Genomic DNA, 25,057 nt, shown 5'->3' with positions numbered 1-25,057 from the left:
AGAGATAAAAATATATATATACACATATCTATACGTACACACTCGCTAAGCTTATTGCCGGGGTGTGTGTCCCTGAGCAAACCAGTGTGCGAGAGGCTGAGGGAGCTGGGGCTTGTTCAGCTGGAGAAGAGAAGGCTGAGAGGGGACCTTAGAAATGCCTCGGAAATATCTGCAGGGTGGGGGTCAGGAGGACGGGGCCAGACCTCTTCCAGTGGTGCCCAGCGACAGGACAAGGGGCACGGGCACAAACTGAAGCCAAGGAAGCTCAGCTGAACCTGAGGAAGAACTTCTTCCTCTGAGGGTGACGGAGCCTGGCCCAGGCTGCCCAGGGAGGCTGTGGAGTCTCCTTCTCTGGAGATATTCCAGCCCTGCCTGGACGCGGTGCTGTGCAGCCTGCTCTGGGTGACCCTGCTTGGGCAGGGGGTTGGGCTGGGTGACCCGACAGAGGTCCCTGCCAACCCCTGCCATGCTGGGATTCTGGATTCTGTGACTGCTAGCGCGGGGGTCATGTCCCTGCCATGACCCGGGGAGAAGTGGTTTTCCAGGCAGGAGCCGTGGCTCCCGCGGGCGAGCGGCTGTGCGCCGGCAGGCTGTGCCCTCCCTCGTTTTCGCCTCTTCCGTTGCATTTTGTCATTTTTTTTTCACTTTTTAATCGCCAGCGCAGTGCAGCCGCCGAGCGGGCGCTTCGCCGAGCCCCCGGCGCTGGGGTCGCTGCCGGCGGGGTCTCCACGCAGCCGGGCTCCTTCGCGGGCGGAGGCGATGGCGGATGGCAGCTGCGGCCCCGCCGATGGTTTTTGCCGCTCTTCCTGCGACTGCACGCGGGGCTAGGGGTCTCCGGGCGACGACGTGCTGGGGTCTTCATCACCGGGGCTGGAGCGGATGGAAGGGGGGGGGCCAGACGGGGCAGGGGTGAGGGGAAGGGCTCCACTGGGTGTGGGGCAGCGGGTGGGAGAGGGCAGGGGGGTCCCAGCCAGGGGTGGGGGTAGGCTGAGGGTCCCCTTGGCCACCGGGTCGGTGTTGCCCTCTTCCAGCCGCCCCCTCCCTGGGACCCCTGGGCAGCCACCCTGGGGAGGGGGCTTCTCTGCACCTCCTGGCACCTGCAAGATGGAACCTGAAATAATTTTATATGAGAAACAAAGAAGTAATTTGCGAGCAATAAAATCCCCCCTGCACTGCTCCCAGCCCCAGTGTTCTCCGTGGCCAGCGGCGTGGCGGGGGTCCCTCCCAGCAGCCCCCCCCCCCCCAGGCACTGCCGGCGTGCCGCGCAATGATCGGGGCAGCACACGGCTCACCATATTTTTAAAAACTTTATTGTCGGCCCGGTGATGTTTGACAGACATGCTGGGAGCTGCGTGGGGGTGGGCACGGATAAAAACCACAGCCGCCAGCACCCGGACTGGTGAGAGAGACGCGTCCGCAGCAGAAGAGGAGCCGTGCGGTTAAACCCACCCACCCCCCCCCCAGCCCCCCCCCAGCCCCAGCTCTGGCCCGATGCCCTCCCGAGGCTGGGGCTGCGGCGCCATAGACCAAACCCAGGCTGCTGGGGGGCGTCCGGGGGGGGGGGGGGGCGAGGGGTGGGGGGTGGGCAGCAGTCTCCCACTTCCCATGGGTGCAGAGGGAGGTGGGGTGGGGGCTCCTGGGGAGGGGGTCGAGCAAACCCCCCCCCCCCCCCCAAAGGAATGCCTTGTAACACCCCCGCCATGCAGGCAGGGCTGGGGGGGGGCACAGCAGGGTGGGTGCCGCAGGAGGGGCACCCCCCCACACCCCCCTCCTGCACTCCATGGGTACCACTGGCCAGCACAGGGTGCCAGCCTCCCCCTTGCAAGAGCAGCACTGTGGGACCCTGGGGGGGGGGGGTTGCAGACCACTTCAGTAAAGTGGGAATTGGCACCGGTGTCCCAGCTGCTGTGAGGAAGCAGTGGGGGGGGGCACGGGGCTGGCACAGCCGCCCTGGGTTTGGGGGGTGAAGCTGGGGACCCTGGGTGTCCCCTGGGGGGGGTGGAGGGGGCACAGCCCCCCCCGACTGCCCCGAGGGTCCCAGGGCTGCTGGGGAGGGTGGGTAATGGGTGGGCGAGTGTGGTGACGCCTCGAGCATCACCGCGGTGCCGGAGCTGCGCCAAGCCGGGGTGGGGGCTCCCCCCCTCCCAGCACCCTGCCCCAGCGTGGAGCGGGACCCCCGGGCAGCACCACCTGGGTGCGTGGGCACACGGGGCAGGGGGTCCGTGGCCGAGGCTGCGTGCCCTGGCCCCACGCACGGGAGCCAGCCTGGGCACGGGGCTGGGGGCGGGAGGGGGCCGGGGGGGGGGGGGGGGGGGGGGGGGGGGCATTTCTCACCTCAGGGTTTGGTCTATGGACCCCAAAGGAACCAGCCCTGATTGCAAGGTTTCGCTCAGCTCCGCTTACTTCCGTTTCCTTCCGGAAGCTGGAATTGCACAATTATCCTCAGCCTCAAATGAGTTAAAAAAACAAAAGCAAAACCAACAAACGAACAAAAAGAACTGTGAGCACCCCCGCCCCCCCCCCCCCCAATTACGTCTCTTTGGCAGCAATAACTTAAAACGGCGTCAATGTGGGGTCAGGTGACAGCAAGGTTTGTTTTTACAGGGGGTTTGGAGTTTTGGGGTTTTTTTTTATCCTTTTCTTTAAATACAAAAATATTCGGGCTGGGGGGGACCACCCCGCTCAGAGGCAGCTGGGCCCCCCCTGCCAGCCCTCCCTGGGCAGCGGAACGGGGGGGGGCGGTCCCACCAGCCCTCGGGGTCCCTCTCTGGGCCGGGACTGCTCCCCATAAAGCAAGGGGACGGGGGTAGCTCCCCAGCCCCCCGAGCCCCCCCAAGCCGTGCGACCCCAGCACGGGGAGCGGGTGTGCTCGGGGAGGCATCAAGCAGCGGCAGCAGCCGGTGGGGTGTGTGTGTCCCCCCCCCCGACTCGAGAACGCCGTGGGGTGGCCGAGCCTCGCCAAGTGCGAGGCCAAGCGCACGGCACGGGACAGGGGAACGGCGCGGGGACAAAACACCACCTCGGGGAGCACACCCGTGGGCGAGAAGCCAAGGGGGGGGACACGTCACTGAGGGGGGGGGACACTCCGCAAGTGTTAGCGAGGTCAGGGCACTACCCTTTAAATGCTATAATTTATATATATATATATATATATGTCTCTATACATATATACATGTATGTGTCTATTCATAGACGCACGCACGGAGCCACCCGCCTGCGCCCGGCCGTCACCCACCGCCTGGCCCCGGGCCGCGCTGGCCCCGCTCCTACGCAGCAGCAAACGAGCTCCTTCCGATAAAATCTGCCTTAAATAAAAAAAATCCAGAGCGCGGTGGGCTGGGAGCCCACGGCCGGACCCCGGTCCCGGCCCTCGCCGTCCTCCACCGCCCCGGTTCAACGCCCGGCTGGCTCACTCGCGGTCGCCATCTTCGCTGCTGCCTGCGAGGAGCGGAGACGCAGCGTGAGCGGGGCCGGTGGGACACCCGGCCCTTCGGACGGGGTGACTGTCCCCAGGGGGACAGGGGCAGGGGGTCCTGTGTCCCCCTGGCTCCCGCCACGGCTGGCACCGCAGCTCTCCGGACCCCTGGGGGGTGGCAGGGGGGACTCACCTCCTATGGAGTCCATGTCCGAGTCGGAGACGTGGGTGATGGAGAAGCGGGACACCGGGGCGGGCGACACGGTGAAGCGGGAGAACTGGATGGGCAGCACCTGCTTCTGCGCCGGCACCAGCGCCGGCACGGCCGGGTCGGGCTCCGCCGGCGTCCCCATCAGCGACGGCTTCACCGGCGTGAGCGGGAAGTCGTCGTCCCACTCGAAGCCACCACCTGCGACACAGAGCGAGGGGGGGGGGGGGGCTGAGCCCAGGACGGGGTCACCCCCCCGTGCCCCCCGCCATGCCCCCCGGCCCCGTACCCTCTTCCGAGGCGTTGCCGTCCGAGGAGTTGTCCGAGGCGCTGAGCCTGTCAGCCGGGCTGGGGGGGCTGCCGCTGGCGGGGGGCTGCCCCGCCGGCTGGGGGCGCTCCGGGAAGCTCTGCTCAGCCAGCTCCCGCGTGGGGCTTTCCTGCGCGAGGGGAGACGGCTGGGAGGACCCTCGCTGGGGGCACGCCTGGGGCGGCTCCCACCACCGGCCCCCAGCACCCCGAACCGCGGCGTGGCCGCGCCCAGCACCCGGCTCTGCCCACCTGGTCAAAGAGGTAGATGGTGACATCGTCGTAGAAGGAGACGGCCTTCTTCTTGCGCTCCAGGTCGTCGCAGAAGGCCTCGGCGAGCAGGCTGGGCATCTTCAGGAGGCTGCGCAGGTGCCGGCCACTCTGGCTCTCGGCCACCACGATGGGCACGGCCACCGGCTCCTCCTCGCTCTCCTCGCTCTGCTCCTGGATGTTGTAGCAGCGCAGCTCCTCGTCCGACTCGTCGCTGTCCTCCGTGTCCTCCTCCTCCTCCTCCGGCTCCTCGCTGCGCGTGGGGGCTGCCGGCCGCGGGGAGAGGCCCGGGGGTGACTCACCCCCCGGGAGCAGCGTGCTGGGACCCCCCGGTGCGTCGCCCACCCCGGTGTCCTCCATGGAGAGCCCCAGTTCCCCACGCCCTGGCGCAGGGGGCACAGTCTGTTCACCCCCTGAAAGTCCAGGGACGCCCTCAGGCTTGTGGACCCCTCCAACCGACGCCGGCACCGGGGACAAGAAGAAAGTCTTGCTCTTGCTCTTGCTCTTGCTCTTGCTCGGAGGGGAGCTGCCCGGCACCGGCCCCGTGCCAGCGGGTCGCCGATCGGTGCCAGACCCCTGCCCCGTGGGGCTGGCCGGGGGGTTCCCAGCCTCTGTCCCCCTCCAGTCCCCTGCCAAAACCCCTGCTGTCGCGACATCCGCCGCCACCGCAACGCCGGGCGCTGCCAGGGGGCTGCCGGGTGCCCCCGGGGGGTGCAGCGGGTCCTCTCCCAGTGTGGGGGCTCGCCCCGGGTCCTGCGTGGGGGGCCGGGGACCCTCCTCGGGGGTCCGGGACACGTCGCTGTCCTCCTCATCCCTGGGGCTGTGCTCGGGCTCGGCGTCGTAGTCGGAGAAGTAAGCAGAGTCGCGTTGGGGGTTATTCTCGGCCAGGCTGTGGAGCTCAGCCCCCAGCGAGGTGGGGAGCCGCGTTTCGGGGGCCGAGCCCTCGCCCCCCGGCAGCCCCGGCGCTGGCTTCCCCGGTGGGCTGAAGGCCTCCGGCTCTCGGGGCTCGTGGGGCTCTTTGAGGACGAACTCGGGGGACTCGTTGTTCTCGGTGTCGTAGCCGCTGTCGAGCGCCTTGGGCTGGCCGGCGGGCGCGAAGGCGGAGGGGCTGCAGACCCCGCAGGAGCTGCCGGCGGAGGGGATGTCCAGCGACTCCAGCGAGTCCGGCGTCCCCGCCTGCTTCTGCAGGGACTTCGATGCCGGCGCCGTCTCCACCCGCTCCACGCAGTCCCCAGAGAAGTCGGCAAAGACGCCGGAGGTCAGCTCCGCCGTGTCCTCGTCGCTCCCCTCGTCCGCGCTGGTGAAGGTCTTGTCCAGCATCTGGTCCGAGTCGCCGGCGGCAGCCTCCCCCGGCACCGGCACCTCGGAAGCCCCCAGCGCGGGCTGGGCACCGTCCACGCTGGGCTCCGCGGGGGATACGGGGTTTGGGGGCACGACACAGGCCATAGGAGCGGCATCCCCCGGCCCCGACGCAGCCACAGCGCAGGGCAGCGGGCTGCGGGCAGGGCTGCTCCCCTCCACGCCATCATGGTGCTGAGCCCCCACGCCGGCTGTGCCGGGGGTCCACGGCGTGCCGGGGTTGCCAGCCAGCGCGCGGCCGGAGGTTGATGCGTCATGGCCATGCCAGGCTTGGCGCGGCGGCGAGGGCGAGCAGCACGGGGAGGAGAGGCTGGCGGCCGTGCCGGGGGGCTGCTCCAGCCGCGGGCAGCGGAGGTCGCGTCCTGGCGGGGACCCCCCGAGCTGGGGCTGGCCACGTGGCACGGTGCCCAGCGGCTTGGCCATCAGCCCCCGGAAGGTGATCATGCGGCGGTAGCACCAGCTCTCGCCGGCCGGCAGCTCGCGCGACGCCGGGCTCCCGCTGCCGATGTTGTTGTTGGAGGAGCTGTTGGAGGCCCAGGGATGCCGCTGCGGCGGGGGGCTCACGCCCTGCGGGTGGGGGGCTCCGGGGGGTCTGTCCTCGCCCAACTCCAGTGTCACGCAGTCCGGCCGCGCCCCGGCTGCCCGCGGCTCCCCGTAACCCCGGGGGCTGTAGGCGCAGTCTGACGGCGGCGAGACGCCCAGCGGGTCGGCGAAGACGCCGGGCTGGAAGCCGGGGACGGGCCAGTCCTGGCTGCCCGGCCGGGTGGTCTCCTTCTCCAGCGGGTAGCCCCCAGCCCCGCGGCGGGGGGACGGCTCGTAGCCCCCTGGCTCCTGCCCCGGGCAGGGGTACGGGTAGTACTCGGCGCACTCCCAGGAGCTGTCGCCCGCTGGCGCGTGGCCCAGCAGCGGCTCCATGCTGAGCGAGACGGTGGGGCTGCTGTCGGAGTCGTAGGCGCTGCCGCGGGCTCCCCAGCAGGACGGGGGGTGCGGGGACCCCCGCCCACCCTCAGGGCTGTAGGTGCAGACAGCGTAGTCCAGCTGGGTGCTGCCCTCACCGGGCCCCTCGATGCGGATGTAGTACTCGCTGCCCAGCGAGGGGCTGCGGGCGCCCAGGATGGGCACCACACCGGGCGCCGGCACGCCGGGGCAGCCCGTCACCTTGCACTCGTAGCAGGAGGGCGAGACCCCCAGGCTCAGGTGCCCGGCCGTCGCGGCCGGGTAGTAGAGGTCGTGGTAGCGGGCGGCGCTGCCGGGGCTCAGGGACCCCAGGGGCGCCTGGAAGTGCTCAGTCTTGGTGTGCTCCCACTTGTACTCGAAGTTGAGGCCGTGGCTGGTCTCCATGACGGTGAGGATGTCATCCCCGTCCGAGGGGAAGCCGTCGGCCGAGAACTGCTCCAGCAGCGGGAAGGAGGAGAGCTCGGCGCCGTGGGGGCCGGTGCTGGCGCTGCCGTTGGGCTTCATGGAGTTCCAGCGCTTCTCGAACTCCTCCTCGGCCTCCGTCGCCCCTTTGGCGCAGAGGTAGGAGAGCAGGAGGTGCACCTCCTCCGCCGTCGGCCGCTGCTCCGGCTGCAGCCAGCAGAACTGCATCACCTCGTACCTGCCGTGGCCAGGGGCGAGGGGTGAGGGTCAACCCCGGCCCCCGGCCCCCCGCCTGCCGGGGCACGGGGAGGGGGGGGGGGGGTGGCATGGTCCTCACCAGCGCTCCGCCAGCGACAGCTTCAGCTGGGGCTTGGGCAGCTTCAGCTGCTGCTCCTTGACGGCGTAGGCGAGCACTTGCCGGTCGGAGTAGCGGTCGTAGGGCTGGCTGCCCAGCTCGAACAGCTCCCAGATGGTGACCCCCAGCGACCTGCCGGCAGGGCGGGATGCTGGGGGCACGGCGAGACCCCCCACCCCGCCACCAACGATCCCCGCCGACGCATCCCACCGATGCGACACCTCTCTCCGCACCCCCCAGCCACCCGCCCGCGCTCAGCAGCAGCCCCCCCACCTCCCTCAGCACCCCCCGGCCACCCACCCACGCCGAGCCCGGCCGCAGCCCCCCGGCCGCCGCTCACCAGACGTTGCTGGCCTTGGTCTGGTCCACGACCAGCAGGTTGCCGTGCACCTCGTCGACGAGCTCGGGCGCGATCCAGCGCAGGGGCACCCACAGCTGGTCGGCCGTCACCAAGTAGTCGTCCTGCCAAGTATGCGGGGTCAGGACGAGAAGAGAACGTCAAACCGACGCGTCGGGGACCGGCCACTCCGCCGCAAGAGCTCCCCACTGCCCCATTGCTGCACCCCACGCCCCCCATCCCCTCCGGCTCGTGCTCTGCTCCCCCCCAACCCCATCTCCCCATCCTGAGCCCCCCCCCCAGACCCCCAGCCTACTCCCGCCCTCCGCTCCCCGGCCCCAGCCCAGCGACCTGAGCCCTGCCAGGAGCGGCAGGCAGGACAGACAGATGGACAGCCCCCAGACCAACATGTCGAGGGGCACGGCCAGCCCAGGCAGTACCAGGGACCCCTGGCTGCACTGGGGGGGGAAAACCCCCCTCTTCATGCTCAGGGGGAGCTGCCAGCCTGGAGTGGGACAAGCGTGGGGGGCAGCCTGATCCCGGGGTGCAGAGAGACCCTCGCAGGGTGGTCTGCAGGACAGCACCCACCCACCCACCCCCTGCCAAATCCCGGGGGGGCTGCCCCGGCCCCGCTGGGTGTGCGTGCGGGGGGGTGCAGGGTGCGGGGTGCTGAGCACCTGTGTGTGTGTCGCAGGGTCCCGGCACACAGCCCCCAGCCCCCTGCACCCCCAAACCAGCCTTACTTTGTACTTGCAGTGCGAGAGCCCGTAGTCACCGATCTTGACGGTCAGGTCGGCGGTGAGCAGGCAGTTCCGCAGGGCCAGGTCGCTGCCAAGCAAACCCCAGCGCCGTCACCGCCGCCACGGCGTGCGGGCCAGCACCCACCAACCCACCGCCCGGGGCCGAGGGGCTGCGCTCAGGGACCCACCCCTGGCAGCGGCGTGGCTGGCAGGCTGGCGCTGGGAGCGGGATGGCGGGCACGGCATGCTCGCTGCCGAACGCCGGGCGTGCCGATAACCAGCCGCCAAATGCACAGCAGGAATGCCTGCGCGGCTTCAGCTGCGCCTCTGTCCGTCTGTCCGTCCGTCTCGCGCTAAGCTGAGCTCTCTCTACTGGAGAGAGCCCAGTGGAGGGCTACGAGGATGAGGAGGGGACTGGAGCATCTCTCCTAGGAGGAGAGGCTGAGGGAGCTGGGCTTGTTCAGCCTGGAGAAGAGAAGGCTGAGAGGGGACCTTAGAAATGCCTCTAAATATCTGCAGGGTGGGGGTCAGGAGGACGGGGCCAGACTCTTTCCAGTGGTGCCCAGCGACAGGACAAGGGGCAATGGGCACAAACTGAAGCCGAGGAAGCTCCAGCTGAACCCGAGGAAGAACTTCTTCCCTCTGAGGGTGACGGAGCCCTGGCCCAGGCTGCCCAGGGAGGCTGTGGAGTCTCCTTCTCTGGAGCTATTCCAGCCCCGCCTGGCCGCGGTGCTGTGCAGCCTGCTGTGGGTGACCCTGCTTGGGCAGGGGGTTGGGCTGGGTGACCCCAGAGGTCCCTGCCAACCCTGCCATGCTGGGATTCTGGGATTCTGTCCCCAGGCTCCCAGGGGGCTGCTGGGTGGAGGTCACACAGACGGGGCCACACCAGACTCCCGGTGTGGCAGAGCCCACCCAGGCTGGGATGCCCGCGGGAAAGTCGCCCTCCAGCACAGCCAGGGACCCCTCACATCCCCCCGACCACAGCACCCTCGTGGGGACCCACCCACAGAGCCCGGCTCAGGTGGGGAAGATCCGGCGGCCCCCGACGGCAGCGCACCCCCTCCTCAACAAAATCACTGATGCTGGAGTCTCTGTCTGCAACTCACTCAGCACCAGGATATTGTTGGGCAGGAGGAGCAGCGGTGGGGCGGGAGCGTCCTGGGGACCCCCCCCCATGTCCAGATCCCCCTCCCCTATTCCTGCCCAGCCCACCTGTGGATGTAGTTGTTCCTGTGCAGGTGCAGCACGCCGCAGGCCACCTCGCACGCCATCCTCTGCAGCGTCAGTGGGTCCGGCGCCATGGCCTCGGCGCCCCGGCAGCTCCGCAGGTACCCCTTCAGGTCACCCTGCGGGGCAGTGCCGTCACCCTCCCTGGCACGGGGCTCGCTGGGGGGGCTCAGCCGTGCCCAGCGAGGCAGAGCAATGCCAGGCACCCGGCAGCCCTGCCACGGGCAGAGCTCGTGCCCCGGCCCCACGGCGGCACCCGTGGGACAGGACGCGGTGGCAGGGGACGCACGGCACTCACCAGCGGGCAGAACTCCATCACCAGCAGGTACGGGGTGACCTCAGCGCACTGGGCCAGGCACTGCAGCAGGTTGCTGTGCTGGAGGGCCCTGCGCGGGCGAGAGCAATGGGGGACACGCTGGCACCGCGACGGCCGGGGCGGGGGGACGGCAGCAGCCCCCCGGGGAACCGTCTCCCTCCCTCCTCTGCTGCCGCGCTGGGGCTGCCGGGAGCGGGTACCAGCACGTCCCAGCGCCCCGGGACGTGCCACAAAGGGGCATTTGTTCAGCTCTGCCAGGGCAGGCAGCAGCTTCGTGTCCCCCCCCATCAGCCCCGCGCTGCCCATGACCTCACTGCAGCCCACGGCCCCCGCGCCACGGCCAGCGGCTCCCGGCCCAGCGCTCGTCCTGCTGCGGTGAGCCCCAGACAACGGTGCCGGGACCAAGCCGTGCTGCCCGCAGAGCTCGGCCGGGCACCTCCACGGGGCGGCCCCGGCTCCGCTCGGCAGCGGAGGGGACCCCGCACCACCCATCAGCATCCCGGCACCGCGGCGTGAGCCCAGGCATACCTGTACGGCTGCGCTTCCTCCAGGAACTGCATCTGGTCCTGCACGCTGGCGCTCGCCTTCAGCTCCTTCACCACCACCTGCGTGCTGCTGATGCCCGAGTTCACCTCGCCCAGGAACACCTACGGCGAGGGACAGGCTCGTCCGCCTCCGTCCGCGTGCCCCAAAGCCCACCCTGCCCAGCCCTGGCCCTGTGGCCAGCTTCGCCGGGGTCCCCGCCGCTGGCACCCACCTTGCCGAACCAGCCGTGCCCGATCTCCTTCAGGTAGAGCAGGCTCTGCCGCCCCAGGTCCGCCGACTTGAGGAGCTGCACTGTAACAGAGCACATCCAGCTGCCCGCGCGCCCAGCCCGCCCGCGTCACCCGCCGGTCCCTGCCGAGCCCCGGCGTCCCCACCGTGCCACCCGCTGCCAGCCGAGACCTGGGGGGGTCTGGAGCAGCCCCCACAGCAGCCATCCCCAGGCATCCTGCTGCACCCAGGGCATCCTCCTGTCCAGGCATCCTCCCACGGCCGCGCCAGCCAGGGGACGTGGGCTACCAGCGTCCCCAAAGGGGGTGGCAGCGGCGAGCTGGCTGCCTGCCCCTTCTCCCCGGGAGAGCGAAGGCGAGCCCAGTGGGAGCTCTGGCATTCAGCCCCTTCCCGGCCCCCCCCCCGGCGCAGGTCCTGCCCCTCGCGCACCCATGCCAAGGGCAGGCAGCAATGGGGCCATTGTTGGGCTCTGCCACCCCGCCACACTGCTGCCATTCTCCGGGGATGGCGAGCGACGCTGCGCCGGGCACCCCCACATTCCTCTCCCACTCGTGGGCTTGTTTACGCGGGGCTGGCGGGTGTCACAGCTTGGGGCACCTGCGTCCCGTCCCACCCCGGTGGGGTCTGCGCTGCTGCACCGGGACAGCCCCGCGGGACCCCCACTCTGAGGGGCAGCGGCAGCATTACAGTCACAGAACCCCAGCATGGTCGGGGTCAGAAGGGACCTCTGGGGTCACCCAGTCCAACCCCCTGCCCAAGCAGGGTCACCCACAGCAGGCTGCACAGCACCGCGGCCAGGCGGGGCTGGAATAGCTCCAGAGAAGGAGACTCCACAGCCTCCCTGGGCAGCCTGGGCCAGGGCTCCGTCACCCTCAGAGGGAAGAAGTTCTTCCTCATCTTCAGCTGGAGCTTCCTCGGCTTCAGTTTGTGCCCGTTGCCCCTTGTCCTGTCGCTGGGCACCACTGGAAAGAGTCTGGCCCCGTCCTCCTGACCCCCACCCTGCAGATATTTAGAGGCATTTCTAAGGTCCCCTCTCAGCCTTCTCTTCTCCAGGCTGAACAAGCCCAGCTCCCTCAGCCTCTCCTCGTAGGAGAGATGCTCCAGTCCCCTCCTCATCCTCGCAGCCCTGCGCTGGACTCTCTCCAGTAGCTCCTCATCTTTCTTAAACTGGGGAGCCCAGCACTGGACCCAGTACTGCAGATGGGGCCTCTTCCTCTTCCCCAGGGACCCGGCTGCCTGTCCCCTGCCCAGGAGCTGGGCTACGCTGAGGCCACCCCCGCTAGCAGGAGCAACCACCATCCCCACCTCACCCTGCCGCCCGGTGACGCAGGACCCCCAGCCGCGGCACACAGGGGTCCCGCACGCCCATCCCGGCTTACCTGAGCGCCCCGGCTGCTTGGCCATGGGCAGGGAGACCTTGGTGAGGGGCAGGACGTAGACCTCGGGGCCATGCTGCGGGGCGGGCGAGCCCTGGGCCGAGAGCTCCGTCACGTAGTCGTCCCCCTCGGTGTTCTCAAACTCCTGGGCGGGGGGGGGACAAGCGGGGGGCACACACCGAGCAGAGACAACTGACCTCGTGGGTTCCCCGCTGCCGGCAGCCTGCCCTGTGCACCCCTCTGCCCCGACAGGCTCGCCCACACCCCAAGCATCGCATCCCCCCCAGGCACAGGGACCCTGAAATCACATCCTCCCTGCAGCCCCCGGCTGACCCCCCCACCCCACGGCACAGCTCTGGGGCAGGCACCCACCACCCACCGCCCCGGCACATCGTCCCGTTACCTGGCTGTGCCGCCTGGCCAGCCTCCAGCTCCCGAAAGCCGCCTGGGCGAGCAGGTAGGTGATGGTGAGCATCGCGCCCTGCCCAGCCCTGCCTCATGGCGCTGCCAACCCCACCGCACCGTGCCACGCACCGTGCCACGCACTGTGACACGCACTGTGACACACACCGCGATGCGCCGGACACGGGCAGCGGCCGGCCCCGGCCGTGCACCCCTATATAACGGGTGCGGGGGTTGGAGGGGGCTCATTGTTCCCCTCCGGCGCGGTGAGGTGCTGCGGCCGGTGTGGGACGGTCACACAATGGCCGAGCGTGTCCCCCCCCAGCCTGACCCCCCACCCGTCACGGGCGCCAGAAGCCTCCACAAAAATCCCAGCAATTAGGGAAAAACCGTTTCTCGGCACATTCTGTGCCTGTGAGGTCAGGGTGCCTCCCACCCCCGGGGGCGTGCGGGTGGGACCGCCGCGGCCATTAACCATGCCGTGGCCTGGCCCCGCACGCGGCCGGGACCCTGCATGGGTCAGGATACATCCTGCAGCGATGCTGAGCCCCGCAGCTTCCAGGGCCTGTGCAGGGCAGGGAGCTTGGCTGGGTCAGGACATGACCCACAGCGATGCTGAGCCCCACAGATCCAGACTCTGTGGAGACTGGGGACCCTGCCTGGGTCAGGATATGACCCACAGAGATGCTGAGCTCCACAGAGCCAGACTCCGTGGAGACTGAGGATCCTCGCTGGGTCAGGACATGACCCTCAGCAATGCTGAGCCCCAAAGAGTCAGGCTCTGTGCAGACTGGGGACCCTGCCTGCATCAGGATATGACCCACAGAGATGCTGAGCTCCACAGAGCCAGGTTCTGCAGGGTGGAGAGCCCAGCTGGGTCAGGATATGACCCACAGCAATGCTGAGCCCCACAGAGCCAGGCTCTGTGCAGGCTGGGGACCCTGCCTGGGTCGGGATATGACCCACAGAGATGCTGAGCCCCACAGAGCCAGGCTCTGTGCAGGCTGGGGATCCTGCCTGCATCAGGATATGACCCACAGAGATGCTGAGCCCCACAGACCCAGGCTCTGCAGACTGGGGACCCTCGCTGGGTCAGGACATGACCCTCAGTGATGCTGAGCCCTGGCAGGCGGCGGGGCTGAGCTCCCCCCGCGCAGCGCTGTCCCCCACGCGGGGGCTCCTGCACCCCCCAGCCCCACGCCCCCCGCTCACCTTGAAGCCGATGTCCCCCTTCTTGCAGCACAGGCAGGCCAGCATGAGGAAGATGAAGGTGAAGAGCCCCGAGAAGGACACGGCCACCACGGCCAGCGAGGAGGACCAGGAGAGCTCGCTGAGGGGGGTGCCGTCTGCGGGGACAGGGGGGCTCAGGGCAGGGCCCCCCCGGAGGGACCCCAGAGCCCAGGCAGGACCCCGCACGGAGCGGGATGGGGGCGCGGGGAGGCGCGGTGGCAATGACACCATGGAGGGAGGGTGCAGCGGCTCGGGGTCCCAGACCCCCAGCCCACCCGAGCCCCGGGGTTTGGCGCGTACGGCACCAACCGCGGCAGCGCCAAGGCCGGATGGCAGCCAGGGGGCCGAGAAGTCCCTTCCGCGGAGCCCAGCGACGGGACCCCCCGGGGAGGGGGTCTGTGGGAGACCCCCCAGCCTGGCCGGGACCCCCCAGCCCGGCCCGGCACAGCCCCCGCTCCCGCGGACACAAACAGCTCTGCCTCCGCGCCGTGCCGTAAGCACCGCTCGGCGAACCGCAGCCGCGGCTCCCGCCCCGGACCCCAGCCCCACCGGGCACGGCGATGGGGATGCTGCCCCTCCCAGCCGGGCACCAGCGCACCCCAAAACCAGCGCCCCGCTCCGGCTGCGCGTCCCCTCGGGGCGGCCAGGAGCACGGTGGTGGTGATGGCGGCGATGGGGGTGATGGTGGCAATGGCAGTGACGGTGGTGATGGCAGCAATGGTGGCGATGGTGGCGATGGCAGTGATGGTGGCAATGGCGGCAATGGTGGTAATGGCAGTGATGGCAGTGGTGGCAGCGATGGCAGTGGTGGCAGCGATGGCGGTAGTGGGTGGCGATGGCAGTGATGGTGGCAATGGTGGCGATGGCGGTGATGGTGGCGATGGCAGTGATGGTGGCAATGGACCCGCACGCAGCCCCGCAGTGCCCAGTGCGTTGCCCAGCGCGGTGCCCTCTCGCGAGACATCAGGGCTGGACGGGTGCCCTGCCCCAGCCCATGGCCCCCCAACCCCAGCCCAGCGCCACGGACCCTCCCCAGGCCTCCGAGCGTGGCGCCGAGCCCCTCGGGGACGCAGATGCCGCTCCCACGCATGGGACCGCGGGGCACCGCCCATCCCCGGCCCCGCACCGCGCCGCCCGCTCCCCCGCGCCCTTGAGCCGGCACCCGAAGGACACCGGGTCCGGGGAGGGTCCTGCAGCCATGGTGGGCGCCGGCAGCGCGCGGCTGCTCCCGGCACCACATGGCGCGTTGCGGTCCGGCACGCTGGCAAGCGGACACCGGCGCGGCGCGGGCCACGCCGAACTCTTGGCCGGCGCTGGCAAAGGAGCCCCGGAGCTCCGGAGCCATCTTGTGAGGCCGGGGGACGCCACGCCGAAGCCTGGGGCAGCGGGGGCTGGCGCTCCCCCGCCTTCCCGCCGGTTGCCATGGCGAACACGCTTTGCGCCGGGAACGTCGCCATTTTCCGCGGGCAGCGGGACGGTGAGACAGTGAGTCACCGCACGGAGCCTTCGCAGCGTCGACGCGCAGCGCGGCGGCCGCAGCCTGTCCCACCGCGACACCGCTCTCCACGCCAGCCCGCCCCCGAGGGCCGGCTGCTCCTGCCTCAGTTTCCCCATCTGCACAACCGGCGACCTGGGAGCCGCAAGCAGCCCAGCCAGGGCAGGGGCACCCACCAGCACCCACCACCCACCACCACCACCCACCACCCCCGGCGGCTGCCCTTCCCGGTAACCACGGTGCGGGGGTTCGGTACGGCAACGGGAAACGCGGCATCGCGTCAGAGGCCAAAGTCACCCCAAAACGGGCAGTGGGGCGCAGGGAGCAGGGCCGGCTGCGCGCGCCGTGATGGACCCCAGTGCCCCCCAGAGAAGTCGGGGTCCCACCGCTCCCCGCTCTCCCGGGAGAAGCGGGGTCCCCTGGCACCGGCCCCCTGCCCCCCGCCAGCCTTGGGGTACCCTGAGCTGCTCCCCGGCAGCCGCTCGGCCATCTCCCCTCCGCCGCGGCCTCGGGGTGCAGGGCCTTGGGGCTTGGGGCCAAGCTGGGGTGCAGGGGGGTGCACCCAGCATTATGGGGGTGGGGGGCAGCACCCACGGCTGAGCCCCGCACACCGCGCCGGGGTACGTCGGGGGGTCATCACCCCGGGAGGGCCGGGACCCCTGCGCAGCCCTGCCCGGCACCGTCACGACCCCCCCACCCCAGCCACGGGGGTCCCGTGGGGCTCTTCCAGCCGCAGCACCGCAGCTCTCCCCCCCCCCTACCCCAGACCACGGGGGTCCGGCTGAGAACAGCCAGCTCGGTGCACCCGCCAGCCCGGCCAGCACCAACCGCGGCACCCAGGGCTGGTGCGGGGCAGCGACCTGACCGGGGACACCGAGCCTTGAGCCGGGTGACACCGAGCCCTGAGCCCAGTGATGCCACCAAGCCCTAAGCTGGTGACATTGAGCCTTGAGCCGGGTGGCACTGAGCCCTGAGCACGGTGATGCCACCAAGCCCTGAGCTGGTGACACCGAGCCCTGAGCCCAGTGATGCCACTGAGCCCTGCCAACGGGCGCAGAACAGCGACAGGGAGAGACCGGGCATGCCGGGTGCAATGGGGCACAGCGGGGCACAGCGGGGTGCAGTGGGGGACAGCGGGGTGCAGTGGGGTGCAGTGGGGGACAGTGGGGTGCAGTGAGGTGCAGTGGGGCACAGCGGGGTGCAGTGAGGTGCAGTGGGGGACAGCGGGGTGCAGTGGGGTGCAGTGGGGGTCAGCGGGGTGCAGTGAGGTGCAGCAGAGCGCAGCGGGGTGCAGAGGAGCACAGTGGGGTGCAGTGAGGCGCAGTGGGGTGCGGTGGGGTGCAGCAGTGCGTGGTGGGGTGCAGCAGGGTGCAGTGAAGCACAGTGGGGTGCAGTGGGGTGTGGTGGGGTGCGGCGGGTCCCGCGCTGCCCACCCGCCCCCCGCAGCAGGCAGAGCCCCGCCTGCGCCCCCCCCCGCCGCTCGCCGGCTGCTGCCAGGCCCGGGGGAAGGAGGGGGGTCCCGGGGGGGGTCCCGACCCCGCAGCCCAGGGGGGGGTCCCGGCCCCGCAGCTCGGGGGAGGGTCCCGGGGGGGGTCCCGGCCCCGCAGCCTGGGGGGTGGTCGGGGGTGGTCCCGGCCCCGCAGCCTGGGGGAGGGTCGGGGGTGGTCCCGGCCCCGCAGCCCGCCGCCGCCCCGCCCGTGCTGACTCACGTTCGCCGGGTGCCCGCGCCCGCCATGGGCCGCTGCCGCCTCCCCCGCGTCCCCCCCGGTGCGGGGCGGTGCGGGGCCCGGCGCGGCGGCTGACGTGTGCGGAAGGGCCGGAGCAAGGTCCCGCAGCTCCGCGCTCCCGGCCCGGGGCTCCCCCCCGCCCCCCCTCCCCGCACACGCTCCGCACGCCGCGACACCACCCCCCCTCCCGCAAGCCGCGGTCCCGTGCCTCAGTTTCCCCGCGGGTCGCTGCCCCCGGGGGGGGAAGGGGGGCTCCGAGCGTTGGCCCCGCATCTCCCCCTGCCCCTGCGCCGCACCCCCCGCGCCCACCCCCGCGCCACGAACCGGCCGGGGGGGCAGCGCCCTGCAGCCGGGGCTGGGGGCGGGCAGGATCGGGGCAGGGATCGGGGCAGGGATCGGGGACTGGGGCAGGGATCGGGGGTACGATTCAGGCAGGGATCGGGGCTGGATCTGGACAAGCATCGGGGCAGGATCTGGGCAGGGAGCAGAGATTGGGGCAGGGATCGGGGCAGGGATTGGGCAGGATTCGGGCAGGATTCAAGCAGGGATCAGGGACTGGGGCAGGGATCGGGGGTACGATTCAGGCAGGGATTACAGCAGGGACTGGGTCAGGATTTGGGCAGGGAGCAGGCAGGGAGCAGGGCTGGATTCAGACAGGGATCGGGGCAGGGATCGGGCAGGGATCAGGCAGGGATCGGGGCAGGATTCGGGCAGGCACCAGCTCAGGGATCGGGGGTACAATTCAAGCAGGGATCAGGGCAGGGATCAGGCAGGGACCAGGGCAGGATTCAGGCAGGGACTGGGGCAGGATTTGCGCAGGGATCGGGGGTACGATTCAGGCAGGGATCGGAGCAGGATTCAGCCAGGGATTGGGGCTGGGTCTGCCCACCCAGGGCCCGCCGGCTCCTCCAGCCGCAGCGGGCTCAGCACCCCGCTGCCTGGCAGCTCTCCCGGCACAGACACGGCCCTGGCACCGCGCGGGCCCACGGGCAGCTTCCCGCTGGGCGATTTCCCACCCTGCCGGCTCTGCTCACCCACCCGCACCCAAGCAGCGAGGAACCATCTGCTGCCATTTCACACGCAGCCACGAGGCTGCTCCCTGCAGCCCGCCACTCCAGAGGGAAACTGAGGCACGGGGAAAGCAGCTTCCTCGAAGCTGGGCAGCGGGGGGGAAGCGGGACCCCTAAGCCCGGGTCCCTTCTGCCACGGGAGCAGCCAGGAGCAGGCTCAGGTCTGGCCGTCCCCACTGGTGCCACCCAGGCGCCCGGCACGGAGCCGGTACCCACAGCACCGTCCGCCGCCGCGCCGCGGGCACCGTGCACCCCGTCGCAGCCGAAAGCGGGGCGCGAGGCAGCAGCACCCCGTACCCCCCAGCCCTGGAGACCCTCTGCCACCAGGAACAGCCAGCGCCGTCCGGCCAGCCTCCCCGGTGATTAATGGCTCGGTTAATTCCGAATGCAAGGCACGCCTCGTTAATCTGTTCTCCTGCTGTATCTTTTAACGGGGGCTTATTTAACCGACGCAGAAGTATTTTAAAAGGATTGATTCTTGCCTTTTCGTTCTGGTTTTATCATCTTGGGATGAATTAGCAGTAAAAAAATAATTAGATGGAAAATCAAAAAAAGATCATCCGTCATTTTCTAACGTGGTGAAATAAAAATTAGGACTGTAATAAGCACCGGCCGAGCCGCGTCGTTGTTGTGCAGGCACCGAGCGTGGCGGCCTGATGAGAAACAACCCCAGCTCCTCGGCCGGAGCCTGCCCTGCCGCGGCGCCGCGCTCAGCCGCCACCGCCCAGCCGCCACCGACTTTCTCCATTTTCTGAGAAAACAGCGGCGCGCAAACACACGGGCGAAGCAAGACGCAGCCGAGCGTCCAAACCCGATTCCCCCGCTCCACGATTTAAGTCAGCTCCAAACCGGGGGCTGCGAAGCCTCCCACGCCAGCACGGACGCTCCGGCCGCATCGCGGCAACGCCGCTGCCACGGGGGACAGGGAGCAGCCTTGGCCCCTCGCGCTTTGGGGAGCGCCCACCCCTCCCCAGCCCGCAGCCCCCCAGGGACCCCGCCAGCCCCGTGCCGGCAGCGGTGCCAGCAGCCGGGCTGCCCTCGAGCACGGCACCGCGGTCTCACCGCCATCAGCGCGCGGCACCGGCTGGGGCTCTCGCAGCGGCGTTTACGTAAGAGCGGAGCGAGGCAGCGCGGAGCAGGGCAGCCTATTTTTATCAGAAATGCTCGGCGGCGTTATGAAACGTGAGGCTTCGGCTCGGGAACGGAGTGGCGAGCGGGCAGGGGGATGCTCTGCGGCGCAGGCAGAAACCGGGGCGCAGGGTCTGGCAGCCGCAGCCCCGCCGGCCTCGAGCAGCTCCGGCGGCGAAGCTGGGGGCTCCCCTCCCGCCTGCCCCGCAGCCCGGAGCCACGCGGAGCCGTCGCTGTGAGGATCGCTGAGCATCCCGCAGCGGCCAAGGGCTCGGCGCTGCCTGGCGCACCCGAACACCACCCAGGTGGACTGGGCGAGGGGCGCGGACAGGACCCCGGGGGTTGATGGCAAAGGGTTCCTGCATGGCTGCTGCAGCCACGGTGCCGGTAGAGCGGGAGGTGGCCGGAGCCACCCGGAGCCGCGGTGACCAGTCCCGGCCCCGAGCAGCAGCGCGTGCCAGAGACCCCTGCTCCTGGGGATCCCCCACGGCAGCCCCGGCGCGATGCAGACCGCGGCTGCTGCAGCCCATGGCACGGCTGGGAGCGGGGCTCAGCGTCGAGGATGCTGGCGGCACGAACCGGGGGGATGCTCAGCACCGGCCAGCCCGGCACCCCTCCGCACCACGCCTGCGCTCGGCCAGCCCCGCGGACCCCAAACCACCGGCCCCCACGCGCATGGGAACACACAGACCGGGGAGCCCAGAAAACACCCCGCTTCGCCGCGGCGTCAGCGGCAGCGATGACCCAAGGGCAGGAGCGGGTCTCGGCCCCGCTCCCCAACACCCTCCCGGGGTGCAGCCGCCGCAGGAGCACCCAGCCTCACTGGTATTTCGGACAGACGCAGGGTCACGGAGGCCGACGCCGCAGCCCGGCAGCGGGACACCCCGGCACAGCTGCGACGGGAGCGCCCATGGGAGAGCCGCTCCATGCCCAGGCATGGCGGGCAAGAGGCAGCCGCTGCCCAGCCAGGCGGGCACTGCTGCTCCAGTTACTGCGTTTGCCTACGCTGGAATTTTCCTTCGCTCCAGTAATTAAAACAAACCGCGTTAACACGGCTGCTGGCACCAGGCTGCGGAGGAGGACGCCGGCCGCGGCTGGCAGCGGGGAAGGGATGGGAAGTGGGACCCCCCCATGGGGCTCGCTGCCTTCGTCCTGGGCTGGGGGCCGGTGGCTCTGCAGGAAATCCTGGCCCCGCTCCCCCTTCCCCCGGCGCCAAGCCCCCCATGCCCGCCAGCCCTGCGTCCTCCCCACGCCTCGGCCAGCCCCGAGCACCACCGAGAGCCTCGCGCCAGCTCCGGTGCCAGCCGGGACGCTCCCCGTGCCCCCCGTGCCCCCGGGCGTCGGGAGCTGGAGCAGCTCCCGGCGCTCAGCCGAGGGCGAGCGATATTCCGGCAGCGATTGCCGTGCGACGGCTGGGCAGCACGCTCCGCCGACGCTTCCCCGTGCTGTCAGGGGGATTAATGCCCACAGGAGATTTATTTTCCTGCCACCGGCCGTGCTGAGTCAGCACGGCTCAGCTCCTCGCAGCACCAGCACCGTCACCCTCCGGCCCTCTCCACGGCTGCCCCAGCCCGGCGTCTCGTGCCACGTCCCCACGGGGTCCCTCCAGCTCAGCCCACCCCGTCGGGCAAAGCCCCCCGTCCCGGGGCATTCGCCAGGGCAGGAGCAGCCGGAGACGAGCAGCGGCTGCGGGGCACGGCCGGGACCCCCGTCCTCTGTCACAGGCGGCCGAGCCGCTGCGGCACGGGGCAGAAACCTCTCGGCCGTGGGACGAGCGCGGCCCGGCAGCCGCTCTGAGCCGCGGCAGGGGCTGCCTGGCCCGGTGGGGATCTGCCAGCCCAGGGAACGGGGGGGGATGCGCGGCAGCGTGGCACGGTCAAGGGAAAACCTGGGGAGCGCGAGTCGCCCGCTCTGCCCTGCCTCAGCCGCAGGCAGCCAGCACTGGGCAGGCCCTGGCTAAATGCAGACCCCCGAGATAAATGCAGACCCCCTGCCTAAATGCAGAACCCCCCAGATAAATGGAGACCCCCTGGCTGGATGCAGAGCCCCCCAGATAAATGCAGACCCCTGGCTAAGTGCAGACCCTGCAGCTGGATGCAGACCCCCCACCTAAATGCAGACCCCCGGCTAAATTCAGAGCCCCCGGCTAAATGCAGACCCCCTGCCTAAATGCAGACCCCTGGCTGGATGCAGACCCCTGGCTGGATGCAGAGCCCCCCAGATAAATGGAGACCCCCCAGCTGGATGCAGACCCCCTGCCTAAATGCAGAGCCCCGGCTAAATGCAGAGCCCCCCAGATAAATGCAGAGCCCCCGGCTGGATGCAGACCCCCCCTGGCTAAATGCAGACCCCCCAGATAACTGCAGACCCTGCAGGCTGGATGCAGACCCCCCAGCTGGATGCAGACCCCCGTGTCAGCGGGAAGGATGCAGCCACGGGTGCAGGGGCACAGCGCAGCCCCCGCTGCAGCCCCGAGCCGGGCAGCACGTTGGCGTCGGCGTCTCTGCCCCGGTGCCGCCGGGACGGCGAGGCTTGGGCCGCGGCAGGCTGCGTGGCACGGCGCGGCGGGCACCGGGGCCCCGCTCCGGCCAGGAGCCCGCGGTGCCGGGGTGGGCAGAGCCCGCGGGCTGCTCTGGCACTCGGTGTCCCACAGAGAGCCGGGAACACCGGGCAGGCAGCCCGGGAGTCACAGCCCGCTGCCCCCCGGGGCGCGGAGCCCTTTCAACCCCGGCGTATTAATTTCTGCTAATTGGCTTTGACAGGGATCCGTATCACCACGCCGAACGCAGCTGCCCACGTGCGGGAGGAAGGAGGGGAGAAGGGGGGAGCAAAGCGGGACCCCCGGGGACGGCGCTGCCAGCTGCCTGGACGCGTCCCCCCGCTGAGCAGGGCCCAGTCGCCGGCCGCACCGCAGCGCTGCGCCAACGCCATTTCCCGTGGCAGCCCCGTTGCCAAGCTGTGCCGGGGTGGGGGCTCGCCCACCCCCACAGCTGCCACCCCCATCCCCCACCTGAGGAGCTCCCACCCCCTGCCCCAAATCCCCCCCTGCGTCCAGCCCCAGCGGCGCCTTCCCCGTCCCCCCCGGCGTCACTGGCGGCACGGTTGGCACCAAGGCGGGAGCGTGGCAGGGGCCCAGCCCTGGGTTTGGATTTCGGGGGTCCTTCTGGGTACTACGGCCCCTTTGCCACCGCAGTCCCCCCAGTCCTTTCCCATCACCGCGCCAGGAGCGGATGGTGACGCCGGACGCCGAGCACCGGGACTCGCCGAGCTGCCGCTGCCGCGTGGGGCAGAGGACGGCAGCACGTGGCAGCCGGGACTGCAAACACAGGGCTGGGGGGGACCCCACGCTGTCCCCCGACCCCCACCCCTCCCCAGCTCCTCCAGCCCCGGCTGACCCCGGTGTGGGTGCGCTGTCCCGGCACACGACCCCCCCAGACCCCGGGGCGCAGGACAAGGGTCCCGCAGCCGGAGCGGTGACACCGCAGCCACCGGCAGCCAGCGACACCTCGCCAGCCGCCGCGGGATTGGGAGCAGGGCTGGGACAGGCGGGGGAGGGGGAGAAGGGGGAAGAAGAAATCGGTGGGAGGGCAGCGGGGCGAGGAGGGGAGCAGCCCCGTCCCCCGGCAGAGACCCCCTCGTGTCCCCCAGCAGCGGCCATCGGCTTCGCTGCGAGATGACAGGGTGCCACGACGGGGTGCCGCGGACCCCAAAGCTCCGCACCGCTGACCCGGGGCACACCGCTGCGGCAGGTCGCGGCGCTGCCAGGGCAGGGAGCGGGCACCCAGCTCCCGCGGGAAGCCCAGGGGATCCAGCCCGGGGCAGGCAGCATGGCCATGCCCCTCGCCGGCACCGGTGGCTCCGGCGCTGCGCCCACCGTATCGGAGACAGGAACCACGAGGCTGCCGGGCTGGGACCCCCGCCCAGAGCCCCCCGAGCCACGCACGCTGGCCCGGGCAACCGGCACAGCCCGGTGCGGGCACCCCTGACCGTGGAGCCAAGCGGCTTCAAGAACGTGGGGACGCCAACCCAGGAGCATCCCCACTCCCCCCGCGGAGCCAGAGCCCCCCGTGCCGTCCCATGCCCCGGCCACGGTGCCACCGTGCCCTGCACAGCTCTTCCACGCCGGCGCAAGCAAATGCCGGGGAAACGGGGACGGTGCGGGCGCCCGGCGATGCCGCGCAGGCAGGAGGTGCTGCCAAATCCACAAAACCCAACGCAGCCATGAAATTGCGAACACGGTTTGTTCCCCCCTCCGCCTCCCCCCCGCCAGGACCCGTGGGCGGCAGCCGTACGGCAGCGGCCGAGCCCGGGGTGCGCGGCAGCGGGCAGCGATGGAAACCCGCTCGCAGGAGGATTTTTAAACCAAAGGTGCCCTGCAAACCCCCCGGTTGAGACGGGGTCAGCGCGGCACACGGGGCGCCCGGCAAAATCCCCGAGAAAAATCACACCGGGGGCCGTGGGCAGCAAACCCGGCGCTGCCGCAATTCTGATGCAAATAAAGAGGTTTTTCTCCCCAACAGAAATCGGTGCTGAGCGGGCTGGGGACACAGTCTCCGGCGACGGGGACGCGGTTTGGTGAGTCCTGGCGTGGTTCATTTTTAAATCCCTCCGCGGACTCCGACCGGACGCAGGGCCGGGGCAGCGGGAGCGGTGTGCCGCGACCAGAGGAACCGCGAACCCGGCACCGACAGCCAGAGCCACCGCGTCCAGCGCCGGCGACGCGGCGATGGCAGAGGCGTGGGAGCCGCGGCGCCGTTGCTCGGCTGCCGGACCCCGACGCGCGTTTTTCCCCGGTGATGGCGAACAAAGGGCCGGTGGCGAGCGCGTCGCCAGCCCCGCCGGACATTCCCGCGCCTCGCCGTGGCTTCCCGCCTCGGGCAGCGGGTGCGGCACACGAGGGGCTCCCGACGCCCCACGCCGGTGCGATGCCCGCAGCTGGACGGACGCGCGGCGAGGCGGCAGCCGGGGAGCGGGAGGCAGAGGAGGAGGGGGGGGAGGCTGCTGCTGCCGCAGCCCCAAAACACGCAGGCACAAAAGCCAGCCCCCGCTCCGCTCCCGCGCCTGCAGCATCCTCCCGCCGCTGCGACGCGGCCCGGGTCCCAGCACCGCGCCTTTACGTAACCGCCTGCGCCCCGAAACGCCACTCGCCAAGCCCCCCGGGCACCCCCCAGCCTGAGGGGTCACCAGCAGCCCCCCCAGCCCAGGCCAGGCAGCGGGGGGGGGGGGAGGCTCAGCCCCGGGCACCGTCCCCCTGCAGCCCACCGCCCCCCGTTATCCCCAGCGCCGTCACCCCCGTCCTGACCCAGGGATGCCCGCGGAGCCCCCGGGATGGGGGGAGGCACCGGGAGGGCTCGGTGTGGGCTGGGGTCCGGGCTGGGGGTCGGGGCTGGGGGTCCAGGCAGGGGGATGGGGCCGGGGGTCGGTCTCGGGGCTTGGTATTGGGGGTCTGGGTTGGGGTCGGGACCAGGGGTCGGTCCCAGTGCTGGGAGTCGGGGCCAGGGGTCAATGCCGGGTTCGGTACCGGGGGTCAGTCCCGGTGCCGGGGGTCGGGGCTGGGGGTCGGGACCGGGGGTCGATGCCGGGTTCGGTACCGGGGGTCGGTACCGGGAGTCGGTCCCGGTGCCGGGGATCGGAGCTGGGAGTCGTTCCCGGTGCCGGGGGTCGGGACCGCGGGTCGATGCCGGGGGTCGCGGCGTTGCCCGGCGGTGCGGGCGCGGGGCTGCTCCGTTCGCGGGGCTGCTCCGTTCGCGGCGGTGCGGGGCTGAGCCGGAGGCGGGGGGGGGCTTCCCGGGCAGGGACCCCCGAGCGGCGGCTGCCGGGGGTCCGCGGGGCCGCGGCCACTCACCGGGGTCGAAGTGGGAGCTGAAGGCCAGGCTGGGGCTGAGGAGCGCGGCCGAGACGGCGGCGGCGAGCGGGGCCATGGCGCGGCGGGAGCCTGACGGCCGCCGGCTGCCGCGGGCCCG

General features: G+C 70.8%; 1 protein-coding gene across 5 annotated transcripts; it reads right to left on the bottom strand.

Annotated features, from left to right (window-relative positions):
- Positions 1 to 622: 622 nt before the first annotated feature.
- AATK (apoptosis associated tyrosine kinase) lies at positions 623 to 25,057 on the bottom strand. 5 transcript variants are annotated; one of them, XR_012766006.1, is made up of 15 exons: positions 24,940 to 25,057; positions 13,657 to 13,790; positions 12,046 to 12,187; positions 10,650 to 10,729; positions 10,421 to 10,539; positions 9,875 to 9,962; positions 9,562 to 9,695; positions 8,353 to 8,437; positions 7,613 to 7,734; positions 7,255 to 7,404; positions 4,182 to 7,155; positions 3,913 to 4,060; positions 3,609 to 3,824; positions 2,335 to 3,438; positions 623 to 1,111 (listed from the first exon to the last, which is right to left on the bottom strand). XR_012766006.1 is itself a non-coding variant. In XM_075440968.1 (14 exons), the coding sequence occupies exons 1-14, from the start codon at positions 25,013 to 25,015 to the stop codon at positions 3,410 to 3,412; spliced, it is 4,497 nt and encodes a 1,498-aa protein (XP_075297083.1). In that variant the 5' UTR covers positions 25,016 to 25,057; the 3' UTR covers positions 1,295 to 3,409. The 5 variants fall into 5 exon arrangements, 4 of the variants coding, with proteins under 4 accessions (XP_075297083.1, XP_075297084.1, XP_075297085.1 ...); XM_075440968.1 differs by lacking the exon at positions 623 to 1,111 and having other exon boundaries at positions 1,295 to 3,438; XM_075440969.1 differs by lacking the exon at positions 623 to 1,111 and having other exon boundaries at positions 1,295 to 2,422.

The sequence above is a fragment of the Opisthocomus hoazin genome, chromosome 21 (genome assembly GCF_030867145.1).
Source record: "Opisthocomus hoazin isolate bOpiHoa1 chromosome 21, bOpiHoa1.hap1, whole genome shotgun sequence".
In the NCBI taxonomy this organism is placed as follows: Eukaryota; Metazoa; Chordata; class Aves; order Opisthocomiformes; family Opisthocomidae; genus Opisthocomus; species Opisthocomus hoazin.
The sequence above is the reverse complement of the archived record's forward strand: the minus strand, read 5'-3'. Positions and strand labels throughout refer to the sequence as shown.